The following is a 26,237-nucleotide window of genomic DNA, read 5'->3' on the forward strand; positions in this document are numbered from 1 at the left end:
GAATTTAAAATCTGGTAGGATAAAAATATTAAAGCACAAAATAGTTCCGTTAATGGCTGATACCACTTGTTTTCACTGCACGAAATATTTTCTTCCCTATATTGCAAACAACGGGATTTCCAAACTCTCACTGACAGGGCGTGGCTTCCCTTGACGCTCCATTCTCCTCTTCAGCAGCCTTTCTCTTCTCCAAAGCACATTTCCTCCGGTAAAGCTGCAACATATTTGCAGCGCTGCAGTGTCAGAGGAAACACTGGAACTGAGCCAGAGCTGCTCTTTACTCCCTCCTTCATTCAATAAATACTGTACTTATGAAGGGCCCTCCCTGTGCCCCCAAGCATAGTTGGTGCTTGAGCTACAATGGTGAACAAAACTGATGGAGTTTATGGTCTGAGCCGGGGGAAGGCAGGCACTAATCAAATTATCACACAAATATATAAGGAACTGTTCACTAGACACCTGACGAGGGTGGAGGGCGCTGAGCTCGTGTGGAGGGGCAGAGGAGGCTGAGCCCGGGACATGTGGTCTGAGCTGAGCTCTGAACGGGTTAGTTGGACTAGGGTGGGGAGTTAGTGGGAGGAAAGGTAATGTATTTAAGGAACTGAAAAGCCTGTGGCTGGAACAAAGGGTACGAAAGAATAAAAAGCCTCTAGAGTGAGAAGGTGATCACGGAAAAATGACCTTCTACTGCTCTGAAAAGTCCAGTGCAGAGGATGTGTCCCTTTGGTCCAGACACAGAGGACATCGTGGGTGTTGCACACTATTTGGGAACCATTTCTAGCTCCTCCCTACCCTGGAGAGTAATGACCCAGATTTTTTTTCAGCCTGATCGTGTTCATTTTTGCTCTTCTATTATTTTAAGCAAAATACTGATTACTTTTCACTGCCAAGCTGGAAAACAAGAGCCATGTCCTTAAAAAGGCCAACCAAGAAGCCAACATATCTATGTTCCCAGAACTTTTTCCTGGACTTTTCACATGTTGAATCTGTATTTTAAAAAATGATAAGGCATAAACTAGCCCAAGAGAGAACTGTAAAGATAAAAACAATAAGGAAGTAATCAGACATCTGATATTTTGATTGTTATTTGCACGTACCCTACCAAGAAGTTCCAACAAATACACGCTGGTAGTTTTGTTCTATTCTAAACTCTGCATATAGCAGCCCTGACATGTAACAGCGTCAACACCTCCAGCTGAGTATCTGGAAGGGCTGTAGCTCTGAAATGCTACAATCACTCTACAGTCAAAAGCCATTAAATACCCATTTCTAAAATAAAAGGCTGTACTCCTCTTGGATGATGTCATTTTGTCTGGGCTTCTGCATTCTCAAGGAGAACAACTTGAAATAATCAAGAATATAGTGTGCAAACTCCCAAGGTGAACAGCTTTCTGATTTCTCTCACAGAAGTGTGCGATTAGAAGGGAGGAAGGGAGGAGGGGGATGGTAAGCCAGAGATTAAAGTTGAAAACCAACAACAAAGATATAATCAGAGGAAAAAACTGGTGCCTTCATATCTGCTTCTGAGAACAAAATTGAAAGCATTCTGCTTTTTTAATACATGAAAACGTGCACTTCACTTCTTGTACATCAAAGAGAAGCCCCCAATCCTGTAAACGATAACCAGTGTTATTGTTTACATGGTGCATTGCTCCTACACTGCGACAGAAAGGGTGTGCACTCCCAGGGAGGAAGTTCTCCAACCACATTTGAACTATGAAGAAACCTTTTTTGGCCAAATATTGAAATCTTTGCAAGGTGGTGATTTGCACAGAAAAGAAACCCCCAATCCTATATCACTGTATGAAAAAAACAGATCAGATTTAACTGTTTTTCTTCACCAACATGACAAAAATAAGGAAGTAAAGAGTCCAATTATTTTATAGTTTGGACAAAACCGCAGCATTTAAAATTAAAACCCTAAAGCATCTTGCATGTTGGAAAATGTAAATTGTTAATGAACGCTGCGCCCTATCAGTTTCCTGTTCCAGATGGCTCTCTGTCAGGTTGGCAACAACTCAAGAGCCTGACGAAGAGGTGCAGGCATATGTCATGTGTTTAAAATGAAAGAAAAAAAAAAAAGCAGAAGGGGGCTTCATTTTATAAACACTTCAGTGAAAATTGTCATTCCTTTTGGGACCAATTCAGTCCAGGTGCTAAGGACAGAATAAACAGGCAACACATGAAGGCAGAAAAAGTCAGGCTTCTATGGGAATTGCATTCTTGGTTACATTTACAACTAAATTTCAAAATACAAATGAATATCGCCATGGTTATACACATATGTTCTCCTCCTGGTTTTAAAAATATTAATCTCTCCTCACGTAATAAAATTGTAAGTCAGAACCAAGAGCCTGTTTTGTCTCTTCTTAATTTTCTTCTGCCGCAATTCTAGGCTGAACTGCTTGTACCTAAGTGTTTTTCCTCCTACCCAAGGTCCTAATGGTCCTCCTTTTTGGTTTATTCTCCTTCATGTTCTGATTAAGGGTAATTTGACTTTTAAGGGATAAGGTCGCCTGGAACTTGGGACACGGATTCTGAACAAACATTCTCAACAACCATCTTTCCAATGTTAGTTTCAAAAACTGTATGTGACATTATACCTGGGGTCCTCTGATCTTAACAGATAAACTACAAGACACATTTAAAACAAAATCTCACCTGCTACATTCACGTGGGAAGCATATATGGGATCTGAATTTCTACTTAGCAATAGATCACCAAATACACATCAAAATACTAACAGTAGTTTTCTCTGGGTAGTGGGTTCATTGGTAATTTTAAATTTTATTCTGTGTTTATTAGAGAGCAAAAGATCTTCCAAGTATTCTACAGTGAACAAGTATATGTCTCTGATCAGGGGAAAAAATCCAATTATAAATATTTTAAGGAATACATAAATATGAATGGAACTTTAAAATTCATCCAGATGACAATCTCCGCCCTTCTAATGCTTATACTCAAAGAATTATATATAATGACACAGCCATGCATGACAGGCACAGTTACTGCCACTCGAGTGCTGAGGGGCAGTCACATGGGGAAAGTAGCTTGAGTCCTAAGAATTCCCTTAGTACAGTTGTTCTGATGTTGTTTTCTAAAACATTAGTGAAAATTCCAGACAATTATTTTTAGGCATACAAATACCTACTCCTGAAGCAATCATTCTGGTGCCAATGACATCTTTACCCATTTTGGCAAAATACAAAACCCAAGAGGGAGAAGATGTATTTTTTAAATATGAAGAAAGAAAACTGGTTTATTAGTGAATGTTCTCACGGTGGACATATCCAGCTTTTGCACGTCAGTATCCCTTCCTCTGTGGAATTACTCCAGACCCTACTCTACATGGCGGTGCTGGCCTGTCGATCACAGCCCACCACCCATTCCTCCAAATCCCTGCCTCCGCCTCCCTCCCGCCCGCTCCCCAACATGGTTATGGACACAGGACTCAGCCTGGCCAAAGAGAGCCCCAGTCCCCTGGCAACAGTGACTGGAAGTCTGCCAGCTTCGTTTCCTAGGATTGATCTATAACCCCTGGAAGAAAAGAAGCTCTCTTTTTTCCTGAGCTGCTATTCTGGAATGACATAAGCCAGGAACGGCTGGGAGGGATGAGAGGTCACAGAGAGGCAGTTGCGATAGAAAAGAATGAGGTCAATACTTAGAAGGAAGAAAAGCTTAGAAGATGCAGAGAGTCCCAGTCATGCTGTTGGAGTCTCTGCCCCCAAGTTCCTAAATACAGCTCTGTCTCCAGATTTGCCAAACAAGCAAATATGAAAGGCAAATACCAACTAGGAAGGCAGACTAGCAAAATACATGACTGAGGATTAATAACCTTAATAATACAAATGCTCTGATTCAAAATCATTAAGAATAAAATTAATAACTCCACAGGAAAAAAGTAAAAGACCATGAGCAGGCAACTCACAAAAGATGAAATACAAACGGTAAGTATGTTTTTCATCAATACTCAATAAAATGAAAACTATAGGTGGCTTCTGCTACATTGTTCTTGACATTTCCAAACTTTCTACAAAGAGAACGTGTGACTATAATAGTGGAGGAAAAACCTTAAAGTAAAGATATCAAAATATAAAACTAAATTTTAAAATGTTAACCTGGTATCAGCAGGCAGGATAAATGGGTGGGCAGGCGTGGAGTCAGGGAATTCAGAGGGAAGGCCATGGGAGAAGAGGGAGCACTTCTGGAGAGCAGAGAGCAGCCCACTGCTCTAGGAGCTGAGGCTGAGTCAACGGCTCCATTGCTTCCCCCCGAGAGGACAGGGATAGCCTGAAAAAGACAGAATGGTACTGAGGAGGAGCTAATTTAGGGTAGGGAAGGGAGTACACTGATTTCTATAAAAATAAAAAGCAAAAGAAGCGAGAACCACAGAATGGTAGTGAAAGAAGAGACCTTAGATTCACCTAATGAAACTCTGATTTTATGATGAGGATTCTGAGTACAAAGGAAGCTAAGGGACTTATTTTCAGGTTACACACCTATGGGCATATTTAGGAATAAACACTGGGCCCCTTCCCGGTTGTGTTCTTTTCAACCACACCACCCAATCACTCCTATTTGATCCAGAGCTATGTGTTTAAGAAAATTACCCTGTATTCCATGCATTCCATTTGTTCTTTTTCATGACTGAGAACTGATCATCTAATGTGCAGTTAATAAGAATCAGCAATTATTAATCTCTCTGTCACACACACAATTATTACTATTGGCATTATGTGCAGACATAAAAATTAATGATCTGGACAGTCTGTCTTGTGTATGTATGCATATATAAATACCACAGCAAGAAGATTCGTTCCAGTGTCTTAGTTAAGAGTGATTGTTTTTATGAGCTGGCATGGAAATATTAAGTACTTGAGAAAGTAATTCGTAGCGATCCCTTCATATATTTGCAGAATTACATAACTAGTTTGCTACCTTAATAGGCAGCTCTAAATATTTTTCTACACAGCTTGTGATATATTTTAAACATGAACTAAACATTGTAAACTTCACTTGATATAGCTGTTTTGTAATAAGTGCTGTGGTTAACTATTTTAATATGTTGGACAGTAAAACTAAATGTAACAGTTCCAACATTTCTCACGGGAGTGATTTAAGGCAGACATATGTTCTTCATCAGAGTTTCCAGCAGAAATCTTAGAAATCAAGAGGAAAAATAGACCCTATTATACCAAACAGTGTTACAAACCATAATGGAAAACAACAGTCTTTAAAGCTGTTGTTTTGTTTTGTTATCTTTTGTTTTGACAGCCCTGAAACACTAGAAATGAACGTATATACCTTAATGAAAAGTCTAATACTGGAGTGCCACAATAACTGAGAATCCACAAATTAGAACCAAGAGGTGAGGTTCTGAAATGAATTTTTCTGAAAAGATTTCGGAAATCTTTTCTGAAATGAATTTTACCCTGCATTCCGAAGTCCTCTTTCAGCTGAGTGAGTGGATTCTGCAGTCATGGTTTTGTACACTGTCACCTACTGTAATAAACTGAAGTTTTCATTCCAGTGTGGGTAGCATGAAGGCTGGCAATGAACTTTTAGGATCACTCTTCTAGTCACCACAGCAACACCACCACTGACAATGCTCAAGGTTCAAGGAACACCTATTTAAGGGAAAGATTTTTGAAATCTTGAAAACTATTTTGCAATTGAAACAGTGCTCTTAGGAGCAGAAATCTGCAGAGATGCATATTCTGAAATTTGATGAATTACTGAGGGGAAGCTGTGAGAGGAGGAAAGAATGCAGAGGTGATAGAGTAAAGGAAGCACAAGAGGAGAAATTCTCATTAGCTCCTCATCTTTTACAATTCTCTGTTGGGAAGTACCTCATATTTTACAAAGAAGACTGACTTTCTACAAGGCTGGGAAAAGTACTTGACCAATGATGAAAAATGCTTTGTTTGAAAGACATACCTTTACTAACATAATAAACAAAATGTCCATGCCTTGTGTTGATGGAGATGAAAGTTTCCATAATAAAGTGGCAGCCATAAATAGTAATAATAATTTTATATGGTCTATGTTTACCTGAACTTTCTCAAAAGAGGAAAGCTGTCATAAATAAATCATTGCAAACAGATTTTTACTCTTAGTTGTAGAATGTGTCTTTGTTTTACTGAGGAGATAAGGGTAGATACATATGCTCTCTGTTGGAAAGTAGACCTGAAAGTACCATAAACTGCCTTCCATAAGCCACTGAAAACGAATTCTCAGCTCCTTCCTCATTCGAAGCCCTCTGTTAGATTTCTGTTAAGAATGCAAGTGGATGCTGGCTGAGAGCTCACTAGACTATTCTTACCTTCTGTGTCCCTAAGAACAGTGCTTTCCAAACTGGACCTGCCTTTCCTCATTTATTATCCATGGCTGATCTTAAAGAGGGCAAAAGACAGTGAGAAGGAATAGAGAAGAAAAAACTTAGGAAACAAAATCCCTTAAAATCAAAACTTCAAAAAAGCTGAAGAAGATTTGAAAAATCATGGTGTATCATGAAGGTAATTTATACATTTTATCCCAATCAATGTGAAGTTCTGATTATTCCAGTTAGAGTAACAGGAATCCTGCCATTATTTTATGCCAAAGTTTTGGGAATTACATAGCAAAGGAAGCACAACTATAGATCAGATCTAGCTAGAAAAAATGCCAGAATTTGAGCAGAACTTACAGACAAACCCTTCCACAGAACTGACTTTTCACACTGTAATATTTTAAAGTCCTAAAATGTCTTAGTAAAATTCCTACTGACACAAGCCCCAGTGTCAGTTCCCTGTGCTGGGAAGCTCTTCTCATGGGGGTGAGTCAGACTTTCTGGCTGGCTTTATTTTCCTGAGTTGTCGTCCTAATATTAAACCCCAAATTGTTTTCCAGCATATTCTATCCGATAGACAGAGTTCTGTGAGAAACCTACTTCCACTTAGATAGTATCTTTACAGAATCTATTTGGAAGGAAAATCTATGCTACTTCCCTGGTAAACTCATGCCAGATTAAAATGTAAACAAATGTGATTCTTTTTTTCTTTTCGATAAAAGAAGTTGAAAAAGGAGGTCACTAGGTCCTTTCCTTTGCTTTCTGACAGAACTATAGTGTCTAATTTCATCTGCCTAGAGATCTTTCAGATTTCTAGTAAGTACTAGAGTTAGAGATTTAAAAGCTTTTCTCTGTAATCAACATCTGAGGCAGTACCTAATATAAAGACTGTAACCTGTACACTGGGTTGTATACTAGATACTATACTCTAGTATAAAGACTGTAACCTGTATACTGGGTTGTATACTAGATACTGTACTCTAGCATAAAGATTGCAACCTGTAAGCCTACAGGCTGAATTCTGCCCTTCAATAAGATCTCTTTGACTCATGCAGTGTTTTAAAAAATAAGCCAACTTTTAAACTTGGTTAATTAAGAATATTAAAAAAAAAAAAAACTCAGGTTACTGATTTCTTGAGAGATTGGCAATATTAGGCTCATGTTCTCCCTAAAACAATCAGAGGATCTCCAGTTTGACACAGTCCTCACCACTCCCTATTGTCCCCTTTATTAAGAATGACTATCTTTTACTAATTATCACTGCACTTTCACTGTTGTTTTTCCCGAACCTGGCCTACTTTACTTATTTATATTACTTGCTGGTCACTGCAAGCATTTGAGTTTGAGATTCCTATTGCAACTCATGATTTCAAACATTTTTAAAGTATGGGGATATCTTATAATTATGCTTTTGGTATCTGTTACCTGAAAGATACAAAGGAAAAATCCTATAGCTTGAGCAATATCTTTAAATGAATTTGTATTTTATGTTACAATAATATCTACAAATATTTGCATACTTATTCATGAAGAGTAATACTGAGTTTATAGATGAAGCACGAAGCACACATGGAGGAGTAAACCTTCTGTTCTCACTGCTAGATTTCCCCAGCTATCCATGAGCCAAAGGCTGGGAATCACTGGTCCAGTAAAAAGAATTCTGGACTGGGAATCAAGAAACACAGTCTCTAGTTCCATCCTTGCACTGGATAAGCTATTAGCTGCTGATTTGAGGCACATTATCAACCTTTTGGGGCACTGATTTTCTCTTGTGCAAAGTGAATAAACTGGCTAATTGTTGAGAACCTTTCCATTCATAAAACATAATAATATATGCCTTACAAGTCTTTACACCTATTATAAAAACCAGGCAACCATGGGACTTTCCAAAAGGGTACCTGGGTTTTACCTAAAGAGAAAAGGTTTATTAGAGAGGGAACTGCCATGGAAAAAATGGAAACACAAAACTGCAACTTTACTATTTCCAAATTTATACACAATTTTATATTCTCTGTCCCAAACCATGTTTGAAAAACTAGAAGTATATTTATGAATAAACCGTCTCAAAGAGGATTCAGCATTATAGGTATATTTCATTTGAGCTCAGACATTTGGGGTATATTTTTTAGGCGTGTAAGTTTATGGGCTCGACCTTATATATTCTTTTCAGAGCAAAGGAGATAATGTATATGAAAGCACTTTGAACACTATAGTATTATCTAGAGTTATCAGATATTATAATGCTGTTATTAACTGATATTTCCCCAATACTTGTCTATATACGATTCGATTTGGCCAGACCCAGTACATACAGTAACTCTCTGTTTATAGATGTCATTGATACCAAGTCATCATAGCATTCAAATTCACACATTTTGGACATGTCATTCCATTTATATAACATCAAATACACATAACATATATAACATTATGCTGATTTGCAGTGTTTTCGGTGTTCATCTTGTCTCTAAAACAACTGTAAGCTCTTTGAAGAGAGATGCTGCCTGATGATGATGATGGTGACAACAACAGTAAAATAATAAGTGATGAAACAACGATGATGACATAGATAACACACGCGGACAACACCTTACGCACCAGGACCTGTACCCAGCACTTCAAGCAACTATTTTATCTCTTAAGGTTGGTACTATTACTATGTCTATTGTATTTATGAGGAAACTGAGAATTGGTGAAGTTAAATGACATATTCAAGATCACACAACTACTAAGATCCAGAGTCAGAACTAGAACCCAGATCCACCTGACTCCAAATCCTGTGCCCAGAGCCTTTACTCCACCACTGCCGCCCCCAGGGTTTCTATGCTTAGAGAGAATAATGCCAGGTACATAGACATGTTCAATGAATACTGATGTTTAAAATATTTGTGATGTAAGTCCAATGATACTAGCACACAACAACATGTTATTTCAGTATATGCTGTAAAAGAAAATTAATACTATAACTGCACCCGAGGCATCACTCCATCTTACAGTACCTTACGTTGCCTTAGAATTTCCTCTGTCAGGGAAGCCGATAATAATAACTGCAGCAAATTCAAGCTTCTTACCTAATGCCCATTCTCACCTTCTTCCTTCTAACAGAACCCTGACTGTGTTCATGACAAATACGTGCCCAGTTAAAAACAGTCATCAGATTCTCTGTAGCCAGAGGTGGTCATGAAACCCAGTTCTCGGCAATGATTACAAGTCTTCTGGGTAGGACTTCCAGAAAGCTAGGGTTTCCCTAACACAAAAAAACAGCAGACTCCACTAGTGTATTCCTTTTACTTTCACCCTTCCTCCCCTCCTTGCCTACAGCAGGGGCACTGCATGGAAGAGGAGTGTCCACCTCATGACCATGATGCGGAAATATACCCACAGGAAGAAAAGGAAGGAAGGGAGGGAGGAAGGAAGCCAAAAGAAGTGTGAGTTCTGCTGTTGCCTGTCTCTGAACTTCCTGCTGAGAAAAAATAAATCCCTGTTTATTTTTATTTATTATTTAAGCTAAACTGGTAAATTTCCCATTACATATATCCAGGTACAATCCTAATACAATAATACAGAAACTGACAATCCCAAATTATCAACAGAAGTAAAATAAGAACCTAATAAATGTAAATTACAGTTTCTATGATATTATCCTGCCTCTCTCTTGAACCACAGAGTTTTTAGATATTTTGAATCCTTCATTTCCTAGCATTACACTGAACCTAACTCAACAAAATACATCTAAGCCCCTATCGACCTGATCTTTAAAGACACTATAAAAATTCAGGGAAATAAATTAATGAGTAATATAAAAACTGTTTACCAAAAAAAATATTTTCCAAGAGTTTTGGGTGTCAAAAACCACACGCAAGTGTTGTTTTTCTTTGTTTCCTGATTCCAGAGCCTTCTGACCAACATACCTTAGCGCACCAATTTGCCCTCAATAGTTTGCAGGTGTGCCAAGCTGCTGCTTCACTTCAGCTCACACGTCAACTGGGTAGGGCCGGGGGTGATCAGAGCCCCTGCCACCGGCTGCCTCCAACCACGCCAGCCTGTCCACTCACCTCAGCAGACTATGCAAACATTCGTACTGTCTGTGTGCGTCACAATGTGGGAAAGGCTGGGAAGCACTGCCCGAGATGACAGCTAGATGCTATCAAATTAATAACAGCAATGGAAAAAAAATTACCTATTATAATACTGTATGGATAAAAAATTAGCTCACGTCATGACATCATTTTATTCTCAGCAAAACCATGAGCAGTCAGTAGGGCACTTATATTTATTATCAGTGCTCAGAGATGGCAATGGGCCCACTGATACACACTGCTAGGAAATGACAGAGCCAGGACCTCTGCATCAAGGATTTCTGCTCTAAGCTTACGCTGTTTCTGAAAGTAACTCCCTGTGCGATGACAGTCCATGTTGCACAGATCTTTAAAATCAGTGTTTTGATTTCATACTCTGAAGAAAGTTCAAATGGTTTTCCTTTGTTTTCTCTTGTGACTGCCATGCGAACACTAACATATATGGAAACTGATACTCTCTTTGAACTTAGCAAGACTGAGAAAGCACAACCCTAAATGACACATTTAGGCCAAACCAATTTCCTTTTTTACAGCTCCCATCCCTGACACCCTGAGAGCCAACCCTTGTTATTTTGTGTGAATAGAAAAGAGAGTTTTTGCCCACCACTCTCCCCGAGAGTACCTATTACAAACAAAATCATGCTGTCAGGGACCATAATCAAGTTCTGTCTTGTTTTGCCAATCATAATTTCCCACTGCCCTTTCCATAAAAGGGAAGGCGAGAGAGAAATGAAAGAAGTTGTCAAAAGTAAATTACATTTTTAACATATAAAAGGAAATATGAATTTTAAATACAGGGCGATTGTTGAGAGATATTATTGAAATAAAAGGAATTTAAGTTTGCTATTCCTGTTTTAGAAAGCTAGACAACCAATAGATATCAATGACTAGAAATAACATTTTAATTTCTTTATAGCAGTGCAGAAACAAAGAGGACACATGCACCAAAATAGAAACGTATGAGGAAACATCTATAAGTAGCTACTATAGACAGATTCAAAAGCACAAGTAATATTTACAATATTAACCAAATATTAATTCACTGTTCAGAAAATGAGCATGCATGGCATAAAACAATAAGTTTAAGCAAGCATAAGTTACAGAATATAATATGCAATGCTTATGGAAGTGAGTTTGTGGTAGGTTTAGAATTTCATATTTAAAGACATGGGCTCCAGATCCAGAACACCTGGATTCAAATCCTGGTTCTATCACTTAGCTGTTGGGTGATGATAACATGCTTAATTTTTAGTACAGAAAAAGTATTGCTTTCTTGAGTCTATCAACAGTTAAGATTAGTAAAATTAAAACATTATATAAAAAATAGAATTCTTATATTGATTGCTTGTTTCCAATAATACTTTTAAACTAAATCTCATCAACCACAAACTGTGCACAAGACATAAAATATTTTCTGCCACCCAGTAACAAGTAAGCTGAGAGGATAAACTGGAATAACCTAAGTGCAACACTGTGGGCAAGTTCATGGTAAAAGCCAAACTAACCTAGTTCCACAAAAGCCTAAGCACATTTGGAAGACTATTCAATTCTTCCAGTACATACTGGGTATTTCATCCTGTTCTACAAGACTGAGTCACCACTGCCTCAACAGTACCCTTTTACTCCTTCTCCTGAGATGGAGTAATTAAACATTCTCCATTCTCTTCATTCTCTTCAGCAGCTAACTGTAAACATAAACCCTACTTCTCAGGACACATGTCTTTTCCACATACTTAATAAGGGGCATGTCTACACAGGCCAAGTAAAGGTCCGTCTTCAGAAATCAAGTCCTTTTGGTGTCCACAGAGGTCGATCAATGCATATGCGTTCCATTGGCAAGTTGACTTACGTCAAGTCTAAGTAGCACATCTTATCCACCCTGTTTGACTGTACATCCAAAGTTAATCTAGGTAGGAATGTACACTTTGTGTTATAAAATAAGATGTCTCCAAAATTTAAAGATACACTAAAATTTCTACAAATTCTTATTTTTTTTACCTTCAACTGCTAACCTTACAAATTTTCCTAACATAAACACGAATGTACAAAAGTGTTCTTAAGTGTGAAATCACACTTGAAAGCAAGAAAATGTAATATCCTGCGCAATCATAAACAAAGAAACTAATAAAGAATGAAATTCTGGGTCAATAAACACCTTGAGCAAATATCGAATGAACACGGACTGCCTGACCTCAATTCTCAAAATAATACAGTAACACACTAATGCTGCAGAAAAGCTATCCAAACAGCCTTGCGAAAACACACCGTCTTTGTTGTCTGTTTCTGGAATTATGCATGTTAAGAATAAGTTCCAGTTGCACTCTCCGAGCATTCAAATGGACTTTGAATCAAATCACTGTTCTAAGCCCTATATAAACCGTATTAAGCCTTCCTAAGTCAATATTCATTTATAGCCAAACAAACACACGGAGTCACATACAGTGCGGTACCTTAATGAAATGGGAACAACTCCCACGAGTTTTCCTTACGTAGATTTTAAGTTGGCAAGCAGATTCTGTACTGAGCAAGGAAACGTTTCATTTCTGTGGGAACTTCATTCGGTTTCCATCTTGTCAGGGTGTAATTTTCCATGACCAGACACGGGAAAGGTCAGCGGTGGGCACAAAGGAAGGCATAGATGCACGGGATGCTGGGGTGGACAGAGACACAGCCTGCTTCTGAGCAAGCTGGATACTCCCCCCAGGGAGGCACAACAGGGGACAGGAAGAAAAGTCGGATGATATGTAACTTGCCTCAGTTGAGCCTTCCCCAGTGGAGAGGTCTACATGCACTCACACACACACACACACACACTCATGAATGAATGGCAACCTGGTATGTTTTTAAAATATTTAAGTTTTACATGTAAGTTGTAATAACTTCTCACTCTCAAACAGACCCAGGCTCACACTACTAGCAATAAGCTTTACACAAAATATAAATAGTATTGAATTTGATAGGAAACAGCACAAATGACTTATCTCCATAAGTTATATCACAGTTCTTAGCAGAAGTGAAGATGGTTAGATTTTATGATATTTAATTATATATTTCCCCCAAATCAACAGCCCACTTTACTGGGATGCTTGGGTATTATTTTGGATACTGCCAATTAAACTCAGATTCAAAACAAAATATGAGAAGTCATATTTTTCTTTGAAGATATTATACCCTGTGAGTATTTTGCTATTTCAACAAGGCTTAGGCTTCAAGAAAATGAAATCTGACAAGCAACTAGAAAGTCATTTCACTACCACTACTGGGGAAAAAAAAAAAAAAAACACTCCAATAAAAACCTCTAATCCTAAAGCTTGACTAGTATTCATTGGGCCTCATGAAATTCTGAACAACTCCAATGAAGATGGTTACATCCTATTTCCAAACGCCTTTATTTTTAAATCTGTTTTCTGTATCGGTGATGTTTACGCCCTCTATTTTTGTTAAACACTCACCTGTGATTTTTTGGAGCAAAGGTGACAATTCAGGCTCCTCACAAAAGACTTGAGCCAATGCTTTCTTCACTTTTTCTTCACCTTCACCCAGGTCTTTGTCCATTGAGAACTCTCCACTGACAGAATAAATATATATGAGGAGGACCAGCAGCTCTTCAGGGCTGTAGTCATCGTTGGTCCTCTGGTTCGAAGGCTTAATCATGGGCAGCAGCTGATTTAACACAACAGACATTGTTGACTCCCCAATGCTCTGAAATAAAAGGGGGGAATAGGTACATATGTCAATCTTGTACAAAGACAACATTTATGCACTACATCAGCCCAAAGATAGCCTGCAAACAAGTCTGTGATGTTCAGATTGCTTTTTATTTGTTTGCTTCTTGTCCTGGAGAGAATACTGCAGGAAATTTGGCATTAGAGCTCTTGTTTTGAAAGATCTAGTTCATAAAACGGCTGGTCAAGTTGCATACCCTTTTCTATTATCTTACATACTGCTTAAAGAAATAAGAGCCCATGTGTTTTAAAAATAAAAGGGTAAGTACTTCAGACACTAGAAATTTTAAATAAAAATAATACATTTGTAACATAATATGATTAAAAATAAAAACATGCCAGCACCTACATATACAAATGAATGCTGACACTCCTTCAGAGGAATTATCTTGGATTTTACAGCATATTCTTTTTAATATTTTTTAAGTGGGCAAAAATTAGTCAGAATAGATTTTTTTTTTATAACAATGAAAAGTCATCTTCTGCTAAATCTGGTCAAACTGGGTAATGACACTTCATGATATCTTTGGGTTAGTCTAAAGGTAATTCACCTTTAAACTTAAAAAAAAAAAGTGCGTTTAGATATTCCACCAACTTCCTGAGTGATATTTAGCAGAGAACTTTTAAATTCCTTTCATGTAATAATAGCATTGCATTACTGAGTTAGCTGCATAACTCCCAAGGCACTATGCACATTTCCAGTACAAATTCTGAGGTTTTTGGTGAATAATAAATCCCCATTTTAAACAATGTGACTTAATTTTACTCACAGTCTAAAATAACCCTGTAAAATAAAACTCAACTATTTGTGTTTATATTAAAATTGGGGGCCAAATGATCACGAGTTACAACTTTCACATTATTCATTTAGAAGCGTTCACTGAGCACCTACTATGTCCCAGGTACTACTCTGGGTCCGGGGAACACAGCAGTGAACAAATCTCCCGCTCTCAGAGAGCTCACATTGTACTGGGGGAAAAGAGACAATTTAAAGCTAAGGAAGTGAAATATATAGTATATTAAATGGTGCTAAGAGCTATGGAGAAAAATAAAGCAGGAGTGAAAGCTGGGACATAAGGGTGTATTTATGTTTATGTAAGTAAATATGCACTATTTTAAAGAGGAAAAGCCACGTTAAGAAGGGAGTATTGGAATAAAGAAAGACCTATAGAAACTCTCTCTCTCTCTGAATGAAGTTAATGGCAAGCAGCTGAATGTGGTTCTGTATTGGGACGACTACCCAAAAATGAGCTTTTCTAGTCAAGTCATTTCCATACCTGGGAAAATTTAGACATATCATCTCAAGGTTAAGGTTCACAATTATATTTTTTGGTACACGGGAAACAGCTGTTACCATTTATTTCCACTAAAAATCTTGATGTTCACAATGTACCAAGCAAAAATAAAATGGAATGAATAAAGTATAAATGGAAAAGAACAGAATGGAGATTTTACTGTTACATGGTGACAAGACATGGTTTATCAAGTATAAACATACCCACTCCTCAAAGGAAATGGCTGAAAGGTTTGAAGGCATCCTAGGACTGTCCTAGAGCCTCAGGAGTTTCACATGTTTGTTCTCTACTTTAAAAACTGTCAAAAGCAATTTAAAAGAAAGAAGCTATGTGGCTAGCCTGTTAAAAGAAGGGCTTGTGGGGGCTGCAGCTTTTGATTTTTACTTTTTACCCTATCACCAACTCTTTGGATGATATTAAGAAGACTCCTTCATTGTTTTACATCCCATTTCTAAAAAGCATGTGTATACATCAAGGACCTGTCCTATAGGAGCCCTGTGATTCTCTCCCCAGAGCAAAAAGATGTTTTTTTTGCGATAGTTATACAAAGTAAAACCGGGCACGGTAATCATCATAATCATTTAAAAAGATTCGCTCACTAACATCTGGCCATCAGAGCATCATTTTCAAGTTGTTGATCTAAGACATGTCATTGGAGAGCAAAATCCCTCCTCAGTGACCCTGTAGCAGACTTCCATTGGCTAGGTCATACCTGTGCACACCAATGTCTAAAATGACATTTTAATCTGCTTAATGCATCCCAAGAAGTTAATAACTGAGCTAAATACAAAGCCAAGAATACTGATCAGTCTTAAAGAGGCATTAGATACAGCGGAAATAAAGAGATTCCATTTCAAAAAGCCAGATTCCAATCATGACTACTCCACTAGCTAGTATCTTAACCTCTTTGGATCCCAGTAAACTTCTCAGGGTGTCTTCATCTCTAAAATGACATGATCTGACTAGAGGATGACAGAGTTCTTAAGTCACAGCTATGCTCCGTTTTTACTTTCTTCTCCCCCGACCTTAAAAAATTACAATTGGTGATAGAAGGCAGTGAATCTCACTGTTCTCCACACAGCAAGATATATCCATAAATATTTGAAAAAGAAAAGCTTTACTATAGAAAGAAATGTAGATGCAGAAATATTACAGATACGTGTGTAACATGTGCCGATATACATTCATGTACTTCCTAACTCTGTCTACCGAGAACATCTAGCAGTAGCTACACCCCGGTAGCAATGAGCACCCCAGGGATCAGATCTTAGTTTCTAACACCATTCTCCAATAACAGGAACCAGAGATCCTTGGAGAAATGGCTGATTCTAGGGATGGGGCACAGAAAACACAAGAAGAACCTGGAATATCTTGATGTGCCAGAAAGTACAGAAGTCCTTAGAAAACAAATGGGGGCATGGCAAAAGGACATAAGAGACAACTGGAAGCCCTCCCAGTGGCCAAAGCTGGAACAGTTTGCACAAGAGAATAATTAAAGTAGTAATGTATTATAACCCAAAGTATAAAATAAATATGCATCCCTCCACACTGATATGAATAAGTGATTACATTAATAAATGTAGGAGAAGAGACAAATTTTCCTTAATAGAAAAATTCCAAATAACTTATCTACATAAGATAGTTCCCCTCCAGGAGGCAGAATTTAATTGCCCTACCTCTTCAGTGTGACTTGCTTCTAAAAAATTGTGTATGGACGGATTCGATCCCTGGTCCAGGAAGATCCCACATTCCAAGGAGAAACTAAGCCCGTGCACCACAACTACTGAGCCTGTGCCCTAGAGCCCGAGAGCCACAATTACTAAGCCCGTGTGCTACAACTACTGAAGCCTGCTCGCCTGGAGCCTGTGCTCCGCAACAAGAGACTGACTCAGGAAGCAGTGAACTTCCCATCAAAGCAAAAGGAGGCACGGTGATCTGGCAAGGATAAAGCAGAGAGAATCCCATGGCACCTTGGCCTAGAAGGTGAACTAGACCTTTCTAGCACTATCCAAAACAGCAGAGCTCTAGACGGATGCATATCCACCTTCTGATCTTCTCTGCTCTTAGGATGAAGCGTCAACAAGAAGGAAAGAAAACATCAGTGACTTCCTAGGTTGAAACCGTTTTAAAGGTAAAAGAAAGAATCTGAGGTGGATTAAAAATGAGGAGATGGGAATAAGATTTTATGACTGGGTTTACATTCTGGCTGTACCGCTTACTAGCCGTATGACCCTGGGTAAGTTACTTAACTTCTCCAAGTCTCAATTTTCCCATCTATATAAAATGTAAAGAATACCACAAATGCCTGAATATCAAGCAATCCCAAGCCACAAGCATTTTCATAATACTGGGACAACTGCTTAAACCACTTTGTGGTCTAAAACAGAGTAACGCTTACAATGGGACAGCCTTTGTGGACTCAAACATAAGGGGAGGCCCTCTTTTCTGAGGGCTAATTTTAAGGAAAGCACTTACACTTTCTTTTGACAATACACAATAATACTTTTGGTTTCATAAGGTTATTCTAAAGATGTAACAATAGGAGTCACACAGCACTGAGCCTGGCACAGAGTCCCTAATAACTATTAACTATTACTACTACTACACAACTACTACTACACAACTACTACTATTGCCTGCTACCCCACTGACGCCCTTCTTACCCTGCAGAAGGGATTAAGATGCTTGGTAAGAGAATGAAATAGAAATGAACCTTATAGGAATAAGAAGTTAGTAGTCTCAAGGGAAGGAGGAGCAGCCTACATACACTGGATGTGTAACCATATCTTGGAACTTAACTGCAAAGTTAGTTAAAGGTTAAAGGCAATATAAACATTATTAAACACTGCCATTAAAAAAGCACACACAGAGTAAACTACAACCAAAGGGGGGAAAATGGCTTCTTTATAAAGTACCAGGGATTAAATTTCTTATTCATTTTGATATAAATGGGCTTACTGGTAGGAGGTGGAAGACTGGAGCTGTGTCTGGAATGACAAAAACTTTTCTTTTTTTTTTTTTTAATTCTGCAGACTGGAGCTTCTGTTATTTTTGAATGAATCCCCAGTAACTCCATACAAAAGGCCCTCTGTAAAATGTATGCTGTCTTTAGAAAAGCTAACTTTGGGGCTGAATTAAGACACCTCTGCAAAGTCAGAGTCAGTCTCTGTGCTGGCTACCTCTGCAGGCATGCGGTGCAAACGGGCCATATGCAGTGTGGCTGCAGAGCAGGCTGGGCTGGCTCCACACCTGCTCCTCTGGGGGTGCAGAGCCTGCAGACACTTAGGGAAACTCTAAGCCATTCTAAAGTGCTGCTCTGCCAAGAACCCATCTCTACAATTTCTCCAAGCTTCTGCTCAGTTAAGGGGCACAGGCTCAAGGGATGCTGCGAGTGTGGGGCCTGAGGGAGGGCCTAAGGCCCTTCTCCTCCAAAATATCACTTGTATTAATGGCCTTTGCCATTATTGCATTAATACTTGCCACAAGGCCTTAAATTCCCATAACTAAAGCCACGTGGCTTCTCTGGGAAATGGGCTTTATATGCTCCAGGGAAAATGCAAAAATGTAACTTGGTGTGTATAACAATAATTAATTGCTGCCCTCATGCATTCATCAATAGATATTTATTGTGCACATACTATGTACCAGACACAAGATTCAAGGAGCTTACAGGAGAGTGGGGATAGGAGTAAACAGTCATGATGATGCAGTAAATAAGTGCTTTAGTAGGGGTATTCATTTACTTTGGAAACAGAGCAGAGGGACACCTAAATCCTCAAAGAGGTGGTACCTCAACTGAGTCTTAAACAATCAACATCTAATATTAGGGAGGAGCAAAGCTCTGAGAAATGAGTGATGGGATAGGATCCTTCGTTCATTCCTTCAACAAATATTTAATGCACACTTACTAAGTGTGTGGTAGGCAGAATAACACACACACACCTTGCAAGAGACCCACACTCTTGTCCCAAGAACCAGAAATATGTTATATTATATGACAAAGGGGACTTTGCAGATGTGATGAAGGTTACAGACTTTGAGATGGGGAGATTAGCCTACATTATCCGGGTAGGCCCAATCTAATCACATGGTCCTTAAAGTAAAGGCCCTTTCCTGTCTGTGGTCAGAGACAGGTGCAATGATGAAGGATCAGAGAGAAGCACAGTTGCCGGCTTTGAAGATGGAGGAAGGCAGCCGTGAGCCAAGGAATGCGAGAGTCCTCTAGATGCTGGAAAAGGCAAGGAAACATATTCCCTTAGAGTCTCCAGAAAGGAATGCAGTGCTGCCATCACCTTGATTTTAGTCTGGTGAGACCTACACAATTACAACACAGTAAATTTCTGTTGTTCTAAGCCACTAAGTTTGTGGTGATTTGCTACAGCAGCAATAGGAAATTAATACAAGTGGCTTCTGTGAGATAGGGCATGTGAAGCCCTGCATCAGGCCCATAGCCCAGTCAGAGAACCTGGTAAAAAGTAGGGCTCCATAAATACCTGCCCAATGACTAAACAAACAAGCAAGAGCAAGCATGACTAGGTTCCTAGGTGGTACCTATTTCATCCATGCCACTAGGGATCCAGTGAGTACCTTCAGGGTGGTCACAGAAAGAGAAGGCATAGAAACATGTGAAATTTAAAGTTTGCTACTTAACAATTTGCTCCCTAATTGGCTACTTAAATTTGCCTAGAATTAGTTCAAAATCATGCAGCTGCAGAAGCCAGTATTTATCAGGCCCAGGATAATCATACAGGAGAGTGATTTTCAAAGTGTTAGTCATAGACCTGTGATCCCAGAGACCCTTTCAAGAGGTCCACAAGGTCAAAACTATTTTTATAAAAATACTAAGGCTTCTAACACCTGTTCTCCTCAAGATTGAGGAGTATCAAAGAAAAGGGGGTATTGAAACCAAGCAGGACCCTGTGGGTCTCCTGAGTACAAATTATTTCCACCTGCCCTCCCCCCCCCCCCCAGTGTAATTTACCTATAAAACTTTTCCCCAAAATCCATCAGGGAGTTTGGGGGTTTTGAGCACAAGCCACCCGTTCTCCTTGCTTGGCCCTGCAATAAACCTTTTGCTGCTCTATCCACACACACCCCCGCAAAAAAAAAAGAAAGAAAAAAAAAATACTAAGGCATTCTTTGCCTTGTTGACATTTGCACTAATAGTACAAAAATTAATGGTGGGTAAAATTGCTGGTACTTGAACACAGATCAAGGAGAGAGGCTCCAAACTATGATAACAGTCATTGTATTCTTGGGCTCTGTGCTATGTACTCACAGTTGGAATTTTTTAAAAAGCCAGTTTCACTTGAGTGCTCTTGATGAAGCAGTAAAAATTATTACTCTTACAAAACCTCAACCCTTAAATAAACATCTCTTTAATATTCTGTGTAACAAAATAGGACTATGCATAAAGCACTTCTATCTACTAAAGTACAATGGTTATTTTGAGGAAAAGAACTTGTGCAAATATTTGAGTCGTAAAGTGAATTGTTTCTCTTATGCAATACCATTGTTATTTGAAAAAATTTCAGATAGAGAAATTATAATTAAAACTTGGGTATCTGGCAAACATGTTCTCAAAAATGAACAAAGTGATCCTGTTTCTTCCAGGAAAACAACTGACATATTTCTTGTCAATGATAAAATTCTGGCTTTTAAATAAAAATTCAAGTTTTGGAAAACTTGTATCTGCCACTACCAGATTCTCTATACTTAAAGACATTTCTGATGACATCTATGGTGACATTAAAAATGTGATATTTTTTGTTTGAATTGCACAATGAAATATGTCAACATTTGGAAGATCTGCATACCTCGATGAGTCAGCGTTTTCCAAATGACCCACGCATGATGTAACAACATCAGGCAGAGGCAAAACATCCATGCAAAATGCAAGATAGACTATTGGATTTTAATGTAAAAGAGTACAGAAAGCTCACTGATATGGTTTCCAATTCCACATTACAACTTACTTTAAGAAATTACTGCTTGTAGAATCAAAGTATGGTATTAGAACACAATATATGCAAACATATGAAAAAGCGATCAAAATATTCCTCCCTTTTCCAACTATGTATCTACATGAGGCTGGATTTTCTTCAACTATTACTTCAACCAAAACAACATATGGCAGCATGTTGAGTGAGGAGGCAAACACAAGAATCCAGCTGTTTTCTCTTCAGGGAGACACTAAAGAGATTTGCAAAAATATAAACCAATGCCATTCTCACATTTTTTGTTTTGGAAATACAGTTCTTTTTCATAAAATATATTATTTGTGTTAGCTTATAACAGGTTTGTTATTATTTTTAAAGGAATTGATAAGTAAGTATTTTCAACTTTTCTCAGTTTTAATTTCTACTATAGTAAGTAATAATATTTACTGATTTAAGGATGTCACATCCTAAAAAGAAAGTTCATTATTTTCTACGCTCTTTTCCCCTTCTCATGCAACATGAGTCCTTTAAATCAGAGCTTCTCAAAATTTGATGTGCATGTGGATTACCTGGGGCTCTTGTTAAATGCAGGTGCTAATTCACTAGATTTGGGGATAGGGCTTGAAGATTCTGTATTTCTAATAAGTTGTCAGGTGATACCAACGCTGCTGGCCAGTGGACCACATTTTGAGTGGCATCCGGACTGGATCACTCAACAATTTCTAGACTGCAGTGTGTATGTGAAATAAACTATCCTGTTTGAGTTGCTGTATTTGTGGATTCCTTTGGTATCTCACTTAATCTGAATACTAACTAACATAATTCATAAGTCTACATCTCCAGCCAAATTTCTCTCCTTTGTGTGCTCCCTGCCCACACAGTCAACTGCCTATCGGACATCTCCACTTGTATTGAATATATCTCATCTGCAAATTTAATTCAACATGTCTAAAACAGAAATGAAGATAATTACCCCCATATCTGTTCTGCAGTCTGCATATCCAGACTGTTGTGTGGTACCATCATTCTTCCAGTTGAACAAGACAGAAACTTGGAGTCTACTGCATTCTCTCGTCCCTACCACATCAAATCAGCCACCAAGCCCTGATGATTTTATATATCCATCTCCTCTTATGCCTTCCTCTACCGCCTAGGTTGCAACTACTATTATCTCTAGTCATGATTTATCTCATTATGAACCAAAAATTTGATCTCCTTAAAGTTATTCCATTGTTTCCACTGTCTTCAAGGTAAAGTTTTTACATGACACATGCATTTCTTTTAGCTTCGTGGCCTTAATTTACCATTTAGCCTCATCTATTATGAATCCTTTCCTCACAGGCTACATTTTCAGTTTTGTTGAACTACTTGTATTTGCCTCTGTGCTTTTGTAATGTTTATATCCCTGCCTAGAATGTTTTTCCCTCTTTTCCACCTGGTCTCACAATTCAATTAAAGCATTATCTCCCCCAATTTTCCCAGTGTGTTAAGTGTGCCTACTTTGTAATCCCTGAGAAGACTCTACTTCCCTCTACCACAGCTCTTATCACCCTGAATTTAATTGTTTATTCATGCCCAGCTCCCTTCTAAGCCTGAAAAATTCTTGATGGCAAGAACCACATCTTACTCCTAATGGTATCTCTAGCATATAGCTCGGTCCTTTGAACATAGTATCAAAAGTATCCTCAACTCTACAACGAGGTAGCTGACATCAGAAAAAGAGAAATGAACATTTACAAGGATATAGTTAATGATTATTTCATTTAATCCCCCTGATTACCCTGTAACATGGGCATGATTATTTCAGAGGAAGAAACTAAGGTTGAGAAAGGTGACTCGTCAAGGACATCAGCTGGTGAATACTTGACCTGGGGTCTAACTTAAGACTGTCTTTCTCCATATCCTACAGGTGATCCACTACACATTTGCTCTCCAGTGCTTCCCAGCCAGAGGGAAATCAGGGTTTTGGGGGAAGGGGAATGCAGAGCCTTGAGACAGGCTATGATGCCAAATCATCAAGGGAACCCAGCAAATGAGATAAATCAGACAGAGCAAGAGCAGCAGTAGACCAACTTAGCATGTCAGAGGTGATCTACCGACTGTAGCTCTTTTAGAGTCCCCAAGTAAGGTAGATGACTGGCCCTAGAACCTGATTCAAGGTTAAAAACCTCTGCTGGAGGGTTATGTAGTTCCACTCACAAAGGTTAAGGCAGAATTTCTCATTTAGAGTGTCGCCATGACATGTTTACCCCCACCCCTAAGCCCAAGGGACAGCTGGCTGGGGCTTAGGGCAGCCAGTGCCACTGGGCCAGTGGCTCCAGTCCTGTGTAGCTCTCAACCCAGTGCGTCCTTTACAAACAGCATGATTTTCTATGTATACCGACAACTAGAGAGTAGCACAGACATATATATACTACCAACTGTAAAATAGTCAGTGGGAAGTTGTTGTATAACAAAGGGAGTCCAACTCGAGGATGGAAGATGCCTTAGAGGACTGGGGCAGGGAGGGTGGGGGGGACTCGAGGGGGGGGAGTCAAGGAAGGGAGGGAATACGGGGATATGTGTATAAAAACAGATGATTGAACCTGGTGTACCCCCAAAAAAATAAAAAATAAAAAAATAAAAAATAAAAAAAAAAAAGGATGGAACACACTGAAGAGATATGCACAGAAAGGAATCAGATCCTGAAGTCATTAAAGAGGGTTGATATGGCCTCCTGGAGCAGCTGACTTAGAGATGATAGGTCGGAACCATGGCATGTGATTCAGATGAGAAGCAGCAGGAAGAAGGTGGTAGATCAGTGGTGTGGAAGTTGTTTGAATGGTCTCAGTTCCCTTAGCAAGAAAAGTGGGAAGATGGTAAGACACAAGGTAGAGAAGAGCACAGATCATTCAGGGCCACACAGCCCATTATAAGAACTTTTGCTTTTCTTCTGAGACAAAAGGGGTTTTGAGAAGAGGAATGATATTATATGATTTATGTTTAAAAGGCTATCACTCAGGTGATGGTGAAGAGAACAGACTTTAGAGGGGCCAGGGAAGCAGAGAGACAGGTAGGAAATAATTTCAATAATCCAAGCAAAAAAAAAAAAAAAAAAAAAGGGTCTTGAACTGAGGTAGGCACATTGGAGGTGGTGTGAACTGGTTGAATTTGGAAATATTTTGAAGCTAAAGCCAGCATAGTTTTACTGATGCATTGACTATGAAGTATGAGAGAAACCGAAGAGTCTAGAATTATTTCAAGGTTTTTGAATGGAAGTTCTGAGTAGGAAGAGGTGGTTCAAAGGAGATAAGAGAAGGCAGAATTGGAGTGAAATATATAAACAGGATAGATACAGATATTTCAGAAAGGGGGATGTCTGAGCTCAGGAAAGGCAGAAAGGGACCAAAATGAATGGAAGGATTCTGGAGTGAGCACAATGATGTCACAGACAAGAAAGTTGGAAGAATGCATCAAAAAGATGTAACAGAATAAGCAGATGAAAGGTAGCACAGAGAGGCTGACCTCAAAGTACAAAAGTGTTTCCTAAAATTTACCCCTCTAAGGGCACTTGGAACTTGCTGGTATTCTGTGTTTGTGGAGTAAACGATTCCCCGGCACTGGGAAATGGTGAAGTCCTCAATGGAAGTGAAGACAGATTCTACAAATGTTCTCTCCCCACTGAAAATGCCCATGAGAGAAAACCTGTGGTAGAATCACATAATGGAATAGTACACAGCAATGAGAATGACCTCCAATTTCAGAAAACAACAATATGGATGAATCTCACAGATAAAATGTTGAACGCAAGAATCCATAACAAAGAACATAATACAGGATTCTATTTATGTAAAATACAAAAGCCAGAGAAAACTATCTATGTTTTTAGAAGTCCCTACCCCTTGGAAGGACGGAGTAACAAGGAGAAGAAAAAGCAGGGCTTCCAGGGTTGCTGGTCATATTGTATTTCTTGACCTGGGTACTGATTACACAGATGTTTTCAGTTAGTGGAAATTCATCGAGCTGTACTTTTCTACAGTATTATGTTTTACTTCAATAAAATGCCATTATACCAGGCCACATTTCCTGTGTCCTGGGAAGAACAGAGCTATCTACTCAGAGTTCTTATTACAAATTAGCATTTACCCAAAGCAAGAGCAGCAATATATAAGAAGCTTACAGGAGTTATCAAATTATCTAATTTGACTACAGTTACCTTCAGCTACAAGTAAAGGCTAGGGCCTTGATTTCAGAGAAAGATGGAAAGAACAACTTTTAAAGGCTGTTCATTTTAAAACACACATATGTTTTACGGGGGATAGAAACTTTTTTTGTAATGTTTTTCCCCATCTCTTGGGAAATGATGTTACACTGTGCTTCAAACAGAACTGCCAATTTTAAGAGGCCCTTTTCTGTACACAGGCCAGCTGGGCCATAAGTTGCATGAAATGAGGGACAAGCTACTTCTTCAGAGAGCAGAAAAGAACACCGCAGGGAGTTGGGGACCGTGCATCCAACAAAATCTCCAGCCATTTGTCTTTATCTGGCACCTTTAATGATTTAAGAGCCCTCTCTGCCATGTTATCATCAATCAATTACAATGATTGAGCAGCATCTAAAAAACTGGAGTTTTTAAAATGCAACTATCCGTGACCTAAATTTCCTGCTGGTTCTGTTGGCCCCGGGTTAGGCCAGTTTGTCTGTCATCAAGGGAGCCAATAAAAATAATAAAAACAGGTCAACGCTGGGCTTTCTGAAGCCTGTATAAAAATATTCGCACTCCTCCAATCAGCACCAGCTCAACGTGTCCACTCTTTGCTTGGGCTCGTGATAAATTTTATCCTTAATAACAAAATATCCTATAGAATGAATACATCATCTAAAAACCCGTT

The 26,237-nt window shown here is 38.8% G+C and overlaps 1 protein-coding gene across 3 annotated transcripts in view; it reads right to left on the reverse strand.

The window, feature by feature from the left end:
* Window positions 1–26,237, reverse strand: part of SCFD2 (sec1 family domain containing 2) — a 371,083-nt gene that overhangs the window by 203,007 nt on the left and 141,839 nt on the right. For all 3 annotated transcript variants that reach the window (XM_057726429.1, XM_057726430.1, XM_057726431.1), the window contains one exon: window positions 13,860–14,109. In XM_057726429.1, the coding sequence (XP_057582412.1) occupies window positions 13,860–14,109 (250 nt within the window). The remainder of the gene's footprint in view (window positions 1–13,859; window positions 14,110–26,237) is intronic.

This window comes from Hippopotamus amphibius, chromosome 3 (genome assembly GCF_030028045.1).
Source record: "Hippopotamus amphibius kiboko isolate mHipAmp2 chromosome 3, mHipAmp2.hap2, whole genome shotgun sequence".
NCBI classification, from domain to species: domain Eukaryota; kingdom Metazoa; phylum Chordata; class Mammalia; order Artiodactyla; family Hippopotamidae; genus Hippopotamus; species Hippopotamus amphibius.